Genomic DNA, 10,547 nt, shown 5'->3' with positions numbered 1-10,547 from the left:
TGGCAAAGAGGAAGGAGTTACAGGCGAGGTTTGAACTATTGTCCACGGGGAAAGCTATGCATCAGTGAAAAGAGTGAGTGGAGCTGTTTATAAATACAGGGAGAAGGCATATGTTGGCAGGTCAGCTCCATAGGGAGGCCACGGCGGGGGAGATAGTTCGGGTGTGGGACAGGATGGGGGAGTTCGTGGTAGCTCTGGAACAGATTGATTAAGGTGTTCGAGGAGTTCTATCGGGACTTGTATAAGTCGGAGACACCGGAGGAGGAGCGGGAGATGAGGGAGTTTCTGGGTGGGCTAGAGTGCCCAAGATTGCTTGGGTGGGGGGTGCAGGGGTGGAGGAGGTGAATGTGGCAATTGGAGGATGCAGGCGGGGCCCGATGCGTTCCTGGTAAAATTTTATTAAAGATTTTAAGGATAGACTGGTGCCATTGATGGTGGGAATGTGTGAGGATGTGATGGACAGTGGTGTCTTGCTGCAAATGATGGGGTTGGCCTCCATCTCGTTGCTTAAGACGGATACGGATCTGGTGGAGTGTGGGTTATATAGGGCCATATCTTTGCTGAATGCAGACGGCAAGGTATTGGCGAAGATGCTAGCGCTCAGGTTGGAGGAGTGGCTTCAGATGGTGATTGGGGAGGGTCAGACAGGATTTGTAAAGGGCAGACAGTCGTCCTCGAATATGAGGAGACTGTTGAATGTGATGCTTTCTCCAGCAGATGGAAGGGAGGTGGCGATAGCGTTGGATGCGGAGAAAGCGTTTGATCGGGTGGAGTGAAGCTATTTGATGGCGATATTGGAGAAATTTGGGATTGGGCCGAAGTTTGCGGTGTGGGTGAAGCTGTTGTATAAGGCGCCGAAGGCGAGCATGCACACAATAGTATGAACTCGGTATTTTGCATTGCAACGGGGTACGAGGCAGGGATGCCCGAGGCAGGGGTGCCCTGTGTTCCCCCTTCTGTTTGCATTGGCTATAGAGCCCTTGGCCATTGAATTGAAGAGCTCGGGGCTGTGGAAGAGGATAGTGAGAGAGTAGTGGAACATAGGGTGTCCTTATATGCAGGTGGATTGTTGTATATTTTGGAGCGAAACTCTTGGGGGGGGGGGGGAGGGGGGGGGAGCATAATGGGGTTGCTTCAGATATTTGGGACATTTTCAGGGTACAAATTTAATCTAGGAGAAAGTGAGTTCTTTATGGTCTCCCCTGCGGGGGTGAGGTGTGCCACTTTGTCTGGCAGCATCTTATTTTAGGTACCTGGAGTTGCAGATAGCCAGGATTGGGCAAGGCTTCGGAAGTATAATTTCACTAGCCTGGTGGGGAGGGTAAAGGCTGACTTCCTGAGGTGAGACAATCTTTCTCTGTTGTTGGTTGGCTAGGTGCAGGCAGTAAAGATGAATGTTTTGCTGTGATTCTTGTTCTTATTTCTGTGCCTGCCGGTCTTTTTGCCCAAGGTGTTTTTTTAGGGGGTGGACAGGCTGATCTCGCTTGTTTGGGTGGGAAAGGTGGCTAGGTGTATGAAGGTGATACTGAGGGGATGGCAGGCTGGGGTGTGGGCTAGGCCTCCCAAATTTGATGCATTATTATTGGGCAGCAAATGCAGAGAATATTTGGGGGTGGAGCTGGGAGGGGGGAGGGATTTGTGGGTGAGGATGGAAGCAGGCTGTTGCAAGGAGTCGGGGTTGTGGGTGCTGGCAGCTCCTGATGGTCCCAGGGATGTATTTGGTGAGTCCAGTGGTGGTGGCCACGTTGAAGATCTGAGGCAGTTTAGGCAGCATTTTAGATTGGGAACTGGGAAAACGGGGATGCCAATTAGGGGGAATCATGGGATTGAGCCGGGGAAGATGGACGCACGGTTCTGAGGATGGGAAGAGAGGGGGATTAAGGAAATGAAGGATCTGTTTCTGCGAGGGTGAGTTGAGTTTGGAGGAGCTTGGCAAGATGTTTGGGCTGGCGCAGGGCGAAAGTTTCAAATATATGCAGGTACGGGACTTCGCGAGGAAGATCTTCCCGACCGACCAGCCAATGCCTGCCTCCTCGTTGCTGGAGGCGGTGCTGTCAGCAGGGGGGTTGGAGAGGAGGGTCATCCCGGCGATTTACGGGTAGATTTTGGTGAAGGGTGGCGTGTCCATGGAGGGGGTTTAAGGCGAAGTGGGAGAAGAGTTGGGCTGGTGCTGGAGGAGGGACTGTGGTGCGAGGTGCTGCGGAGGGTAAATGCCTCGACTTTGTGCACGAGGCTGGGGCTTATACAGCTGAAGGTAATATACAGGCCGCCCCTTACGAAGTCTAGGATGAGCCAACTGTGCGAGGGGGATTTCTGGGAGTGATGTGAGAGGGGCCCTGTGAACCCTGTGTCTATGTTTGGTCCTGCCTGAAGCTGGGCAGGTTTTGGAGGATGGTGTTCAGCACCATCTCGGGGGGGGGGGGGGGGGGGGGGGTCTTACATGTGGCCATGGAGCCCGGTCCCCTAGAAGCCATATTCGAGGTGTCGGACCGGCCGGAGCTACAAGCAGGTACGGGGACAGATGTTTTAGACTTCGCCTCGCTGATTGCTCGCAAGCGGGTCTTGTTGGGGTAGAGACCAGCTTCTCCACCGTTGCGCCTCGGTGTGGCGGGGGGGGGGATCTGCTCGAGCTTTTGACCCTGGAAAAAGTGAAAATTGTTATAAGCGAGGGTGAGCAATGGGTCTGGCAATTGCTGAGGTTTGTTCATCATGCATTTTGCGAATTTGGTTACCATTTACTGTTTAGAGACGTGGAGTTGGTGGGGGTGTGGTGGGTTGGGGGCTTTGGTGGGGTTGTTGAAAATTGTAAAACTGTTGAAAATTTGTGGAATCAAAATACTTTTTTAAGAAATGGCTTTGTCTATCTTTTCTCCCACGGCAACAGGAAATGGCTTTGTATCCAAGTAGAAATGTTAATTAGCTATTCTTGATTCCAACTTCCTTTCAACTTAGAAGCAAAACTGTTTACAACTTTAAAGTCCAACAGGTTTGTTTCGATGTCACTAGCTTTCGGAGCGCTGCTCCTTCCTCAGGTGAGCTGCTCCTTCCTCAGATTCACCCGAGGAAGGAGCAGCGCTCCGAAAGCTAGTGACATCGAAACAAACCTGTTGGACTTTAACCTGGTGTTGTAAGACTTCGTACTGTGCTCACCCCAGTCCAACGCCGGCATCTCCACATCATTACAACTTTAAAAGCCATAACTCCTTTCTGACTTTGGGAGACTCAAAATCTACTTTTTGTAGGCTTAGAAATTACTCTACTTGCCCACTCACTACATCATTCTAAATCCTCTTGAAGTCACTTTGTATCTTCACAACGGACATTTCCACCTAACCTTGTGCTATCCATGAGCTTGGAAATATTATATTAGGTCCCCACGTCCATAGCATTGATGTGTATTGTGAACAGCTGGGGCCCAACTACTAATTCCTGCAGTACCCAACTAGTCACAGCCTGCCAGCGCAAGAATGACCAGCTTATTACTCCTGTTTCCTGCCTATAGCCAATCCTTAATCTATACCAGTATATGACGCCTTACCCATATGCTTTAATCCTGCTAACCAACCTCCCTTTCTGAATGTCCAAGTATACCACATTGTCCCTTTTTATCAATTCTATTAGTAACATCCTCAAAAAACTCCCAACACGTTCGTCAACATGATTGCCCATTCATAAATCCGTGTTGACTGGCCTCTGGATTACCAGCCCAGTAATTTAACCATTAACCTACCATGCGCAGTTGGAGGGGCTGCCTTTGAGACGGTAAACTGAGGCTTCTCTGTCCTTTCAGATTGATGCAAGAGACTCCATGACACTATTTTGTAGAAGGCAATGGAGTTCTCCCTGTTTTCTATTTAATGATGACCTTTTTTTTGCCCACATTTGATGGCCTAATTTTTATCATTTAAGTTTAGAACTAAATGTTTATTTTCAAAAAAAATTTTAGAGTACCCAATTATTTTTTCCCAGTTAAGGGTAATTTAGCGTGGCCAAACCACCTACCCTACACATCTTTGCGTTGTTGGGCTGAGACCCACACAGACATGAGGAAAATGTGCAAACTCCACACGGACAGTGTCCCGGGGCCGGGATTGAACCCAGGTCCTCGGCGCCATGAGGCAACAGTGCTAACCACTGCGCCACCGTGCTGCCACTGAACTAAATGTTTCTTAAAGCTTTCCGGCATGTATCCCTTACAGTAACTGGCTTTAGATGTATTTCCTATTAATTTATATACATTTATTGCCTGGGTCTGTAAACTAAAATCAGCTCAATATTCTTGGGTCTTTTAAAGATATCAAGTAAAACAGTTTGTTGTATGCTCACCTAATTGAGATGAACCTCAGATTTGAGAAGTAAATCATCTAATTTTATAAATTTGTGATTCTTTTCAGCAGAATCTCCTAAACTTGCTCACGAGACTTTCAAAGCCTTGAAGCCAGGATTGTCGGCATATTCTGATGCGCCTCATTTGGTATTACTTTCTTTTTCTCACCAGTGAATAAAATGTTGCCACTAACTCAGCTTGTGATATAATAACTGGAAATGCTGTAATCACTCAGCAGGTCAACCAACAGCTATGGAGAGAGAAGCAGAATTAGTCTTTCCGGTCAATGACCTTTCATCAGAACCGGAAGATGTTAGATATGCACAGTTTGTTGCAAGGCTAAAGAAGGTGCCAACAGGACAAGTAAAGAAACAAACATGGGTCCAGAAAAGGGCTAACTAGTTGCAGCAGAATTGTGGAGAGTGTAAAATGGAAAATCTGGCAAAAAAAAGAAGATTTTCGTGTTCCATGAATGTTGCAGAAGGAAAATCAAGTAGATCCCAAACATATTGAACACCGAACCCTGAGCAGCCGCTCAAATCTCTGCCATACCTGGAGGAACTGGTGCAGTATCCTTCATTACCAGTTGTTCACTCCTTGTTTATGCTGGAAGGCTGTAACATGTCTAAAAGAAAAGTGAAGTGCAGTTCCTTGAGTTTATGTTGAATTTGGTACTTGAAACAGTGTAGGAAGGTAAAGACAGACAGATTGAAGTGGAAGTGGGTTGGAGAATCAAAATAACAAAGATTTCGACAGTTTTGATATTTTGGCGGTAATTGGTTATGAGGTAATGGAAAGAATTTTGATTTTAATGCATCTTGATTTAAAGAGTGGAGCTGTAGGAGGAAGTCTAGAGAACCACAATTTGCATCTGTTGTAGCACCTTTATGTTAGTTATATGTCACAGAAAAGTAGACTACAATTAACACTAAGGTAAAGGATATGAGAGCACAGCCAACAGTGTGTTTGGTCGAAGGTAGGTTTTAAGCCAAGTCTATAAAGAAGGAGATAGGTGGAAAAGCAAAGAGGTGATGGAATTGCAGAACATAAGCATCTGGACCATTGCCAGTGAAGGTAATGGGGGATGCACATGAGAGATCGAGAAACATAGACTTCAGAGAGGGTTAGAGTCATAGAATCTTGCAGGAAAAATAAGTAGTCATTTGGCTGATTGTGCCAAAGAGCTGTCCAATTTAGTCCCGCACCCCAACTTTCTCTCCGTAAACCTGCAAATCATTCCAGGTTCCTATCCACCATAGAAAGCATCCTATCTGGCTCCATCACAGCCTGGTCTGGCAACTGCTCGGCCCAAGACCGAGTCATGAACACTTACCAAAATGGTATCCAGGATGAAAAACTTGGATTAAGGAGAATGACTCAAGAAACTGGGTTGCTCTTTTTAAAGAGTGAGAATATATTTTGTATTCCTACCAACTTGCTTTACATTTGTATTATTTGTCAATCTTGGCTATTCCAATGTTCTGTTCAGCCTCCTTCCTATCTTCCACACAATGAACTTGAGCTCATCTTAACTCTGCTGTACAGCAGTACGGTTAACCTATCACCCCTCTGCCCATTGACCTACCTTGGCTCATGGTCCAGCACTGTCTCAGTTTTCCTCATGTTGAAGTCCATCCATCCCTCACCCCTTCCTTCTGAACTCAGCAGTATGGACAATGAACGTTCTCTAAAGCCTATAGTAAGTGTTAAACGTGCTCTTTTTATTTTGACAGGATGTGGCCCTCACTGACTAGGCCAGAATTTATTTCTTGCCCATCCCTAATTGCCCTTGATGAAATGGTGGTGAGCCACGACCTTGAACTGTTGCAGTCCCTGTAGTGTAGGTACACTCACAATGCTGTTTGGAAGTGAGATCCAGGCTTTGACTTGATGACCATGAAAGAACAACGAGCCAGGGTGCTGTGTGGGCTTGGAGGGGAACTCATAGGTGATGTTCCCATGTATCCCTGCTCTTGTCTTTCTAGATGGTAGAAATTGTGGGTTTGGAAGGTGCTGTCAAATAGCATTGGTGAGTAGTTGCAATGCATCTAGTAAATGGTACACAATCTGCCACTGTGTGTCGGTGGTGGAGGGAGTGAAGGGGTGCCAATTAATTGGGCTGCGTTATCCTGGCTGTTGTTGAGCTTTTTATTGGAGCTGCACTCATCCAGACAAGTGGAGTAGATTCCATCACACTCCTGACTTGTGTCTTGGAGATGGTGGGCAGGCTTTGGGAAGTCAGGAGATGAGTTACTTGCCACAGAATCCCCAGTTTCTGATTTACTCTTGATTAGTTGAATTTGTTGATAGTGGGGAGGGTGTCTGACAATGGTGATGTCATTGACTGTCATGGGGAGATGTTAGATTTACTCTGGTTGGATGGAGATGGTCATTGCCTGGCACTCTGTGACACACTTGTTACTTATCAGCCCAAGTCTGAATGTTGTCCAGATCTTGCTGCATATGGACAGTTTGAGAACTGCCTTTGACAAAGCTTTGACAAAGAGCCATCCAGACTCAACATTAGCTCTGTTCTCCTTCACAGATGCTGTCAGACCTGCTGAGATTTCCAGCATTTTACATTTTTGTTTGAGAACTGCCTTTTCTGAAGTCGATAGTGCAAGTAACGTGTGTTTTTTGAGCTCAATACTCTAAACATTGCTTGTTCATTGATCGCAATGTCCTTTGGACATTCTTGTAGAGTGCTATGGGCCTTAAGTCTTTAATTGAGGAGTATGGTCTCTTTCTCATCCTTATAGTGTTGGAACTGTGAGCATTAGAATCGTCTTGACAATGCTTGTCTCAAATTACACTTTGTAATGACTATGGATTACTCTCTGGCAGGCAGGATCAAATTGCATTTCAGACTAACTATTGGGTGTGGCCTGCTGCAAGGCGATCAGTCAGAAATCTAATCCAATTTAATAGTGATGCAAATAAGCACTGCCGGTTTTGCAAAGGATCTAGACTGGAACTGATAAACTAGTGTGACCAGTGTAACAGTCACCAAGTTCAGAAGGAACATTGAGGATAGGATATAGGCTTAACAAGATTATTTAAACAATTGAATAGCAGATTAGAGCCATAACAGTTGAGTAATGTGCAATATGACGATGCAATAGAATATGTAGGGCCTGAGCATTCTCAGAGTGGCAACTAGCGTCAGATCGGAGGTCAGTTGTGGTCGGAGTTCAGTGGTGGGGGTGAGAGTCGGGTCTTGGAGTGGAAGGGTGTTAACACCCTGGGAGTCTCCATTGACCAGACATTTAATTGAACTAGCCATATAAATAAAATAAAAACAAAACATGCTGGATGTGCTCTGCAGGTCTGGCAGCATCTGTGGAGAGAGAAACCGTTAACGTTTCAAGTCCATCTGACCCTTCTGCAAAACGGCTCTAAAATACTTTGGCTACAAGAGCAGGTCAGAGGCAAGGAATCCTGCGGCGAGTATCTCACCTCAAACCCCAAAGCTTGTCGTCCAGCTACAAGGCGTAAGTCAGGAGTGTGATGGAATACTCTCCACTTGCTGGATGAGTGCAGCTCCCAACAGTATTGAAGAAGCTCAACACCATCCAGGACAAAGCAGCCTGCTTGATTGGTATCCATTCCACAAACATTCGCTCTCTCCTCCACCAATGCACAGTGGCAGCAGTGTGAACTCACCATGGTTCCTTAGACAGAACCTTCCAACTCCATGATTTCTACCATCTAGTAGAATAAGGGCAGCAGATACATGGGACACGATCACCTGGAAGTTCCCCTCCAAGCCATACACCATTCTGAAATATATTGCCGTTCCTTCACTGCCGCTGGGTCAAAATCCTGAAACTCCCTACCAGTACTGTGGATGTACCTACATAACATTGACTGCAGCAGTTCCAGAACATAGCTTACCACCACCTTCTCGAGGGCGATTAGCAATGGGCAATAAATACTGGCCGAGTCAGGGAAGCCCACATCTCATAAATTAATTTTAAATGCCCCCCAATACGACGCCCTGGAGCTCAGACGTAAGTGCACATCGTCTTGAGTTGATTCAGCATACATCTGCAGCAACTGTCAAAAGATTGCAACAGGGGCAGCATGGTGGCGCAGTGGGTTAGCATTGCGGCCTCACGGCGCCGAGGCCCCAGGTTCGATCCCGGCTCTGGGTCACTGTCCATGTGGAGTTTGCACATTCTCCCCGTGCTTGTGTGGGTTTCGCCCCTACGACCCAAAAATGTGCAAGCTAGGTGGATTGGCCGAGCTAAATTGTCCCTTAATTGGAAAAAATGAATTGGGTACTCTAAATTTAAAAAAAACAGGTTGCAACAGTTCAATGGCACTTCTGTGATGGCTGATTTGATACTTGAGTCATGGAATTATATAATATGTCATTGTATTTAAGTGCTTTCATGAAAATTTTTAAATTAAACTCTGTCTTGCTATTTTTGCATCAGGAGCCCTCCGCACACCCATAATATATAGCTGCACTGTGAGTGAGGCAGGTAAAGAGACCAAGGAAACAGCAGTGGAGTCTCAGACTTTGCCATTATCGAACAGGTTTGAGGTGCTCATGACCTGTGTGGACGCAAGTGAGGTCTGTAAGGTGGATGAGCAGGCTGGCTATAGCATGATGGTATAGGAAGCCGTTCACGTAGGAAGGACAAACAGGTATGTAATTGTAGTAAAGGACAGTAGAATGAGGGTGAGTGGCACTGTTCTCTGCAGCAAAGAGCGGGAGTCCAGAAGGCCGTGTTGCCTGCCCATTGCACGGGTTCAGGACATCTGCTCAGAGCTGGAGGAAACAAGCAGTGGGAGGATCCAGTTGTCGTGGTCCATGTAGGTACCAATGACATAGGCAGAATAAGGAAAGAGGTTCAGCATAGTCAGTATGAGGAGCTAGGTACCAAATTAAGCAGAACCTCAAAGGTAACAATCGCTGGATTATTACCTGAGCTGCATGCAAATTGGCACAGTGCAGATAAGATTAGGGTAATTCATGTGAGGCTCAAAAACTGGTGTGGGTTCTGGTTGGTGGGACACTGCATCAGTACTGGGGAAAGTGTGAGTACTTGGGGTGCTCTACACTTGAACCATGCTAGGAGCAGTGTCATAGTGAGCTGCATAATTATGGAGGGGAGAGGGCTTTAAATTAGACAAGTGGGGATGAGGGGCCCAGCTTGGGTAAATGTAGCAAATCAAAGGGTAGAGTCAAGGCAGGAGAGCAAAAGTAATATGGGAAATGAAGGTCAGAGAATGGCAGGCAGGGACAAAGAGAAAAAACCTAAGAATCCACCAAAAGTCAAGACTAGATGTGGCAAAGATAACCGAGACAAAACGAAAGGCTCTGTATCTGACTATGCATAACATTCATAATGAAGTAAATGAATGGATAGCTCACATTGAAGTAAATAAATATAAACTGATAGCTATTATGAAGACATGGTTGCAAAATGACGAGGATTGGATCCTGAATATTGAGGGGTATATGGCATTCAAGAAGAAGAGGAAGCTAGGTAAATTTGGAGGGATAACACTGTTAATCAAGGATAGCATTGATGCAATAGTTAGCAATGACCTTTGTTCAGGACATCAGGATGTAGAATCGGTTTAGGTGGAGATGAGAAATAGTAGGGGAAAGAAAACAGTAACCACAATGTAGGAGAAAGTATGCAAGAAGAAATATTGTGTGAGATAAAGTGACGGTAATAATCATGGGTGATTTTAATCTACATAAAAATTTGAAAAATCGGATTGGCAGTAGTAACCTGGATGAGGAATTCAGAGAATAATTTATTTTGTTTTTCTTTTTTTAACTTTTCCAATTAAGGGTCAATTTAGTGTGGCCAATCTACCCACCCTGCACATATTGGAACTGAAGGGGCGAGACCCACACAGACAAATGGAGACTGTGTAAACTCCACATGAGGTTGTAAATACATTGGTGTTAATTTTCCAAAATTCCCTAGATTCTAGAAAGGTTCTATCAGACTGGAAAGTAGGCTTACATTACACTGCAATGAAGTTACTGTGAAAATCCCCTTGTCGCCTGTTCAGGTACACTGCTGGAGAACTCCCAAGTCCAATTCACCCAACAAGCACGTTTTTCGGGACTTGTGGGAGGAAACCGGAGCACCCGGAGGAACCCCATGCAGACACGGGGAGAACGTGCAGACTCTGCACATGCAATGATCCAAGCCGGGAATCGATCCCAGGTCACTGGTGCTCTGAAGCAACA

General features: G+C 45.9%; 1 protein-coding gene across 1 annotated transcript in view; it reads left to right on the top strand.

The window, feature by feature from the left end:
- Positions 1-2,448: 2,448 nt before the first annotated feature.
- entpd6 (ectonucleoside triphosphate diphosphohydrolase 6) overlaps positions 2,449-10,547 on the top strand; it is a 78,091-nt gene continuing 69,992 nt past the window's right edge. Inside the window, exons 1-2 of the mRNA XM_072503526.1 lie at positions 2,449-2,509; positions 4,395-4,474. Of these exons, the coding sequence (XP_072359627.1) occupies positions 2,449-2,509; positions 4,395-4,474 (141 nt within the window). The remainder of the gene's footprint in view (positions 2,510-4,394; positions 4,475-10,547) is intronic.

This window comes from Scyliorhinus torazame, chromosome 1 (assembly GCF_047496885.1).
Source record: "Scyliorhinus torazame isolate Kashiwa2021f chromosome 1, sScyTor2.1, whole genome shotgun sequence".
Classification (NCBI taxonomy): Eukaryota; Metazoa; Chordata; class Chondrichthyes; order Carcharhiniformes; family Scyliorhinidae; genus Scyliorhinus; species Scyliorhinus torazame.
This window is presented reverse-complemented; position numbering and strand designations above follow the sequence as displayed.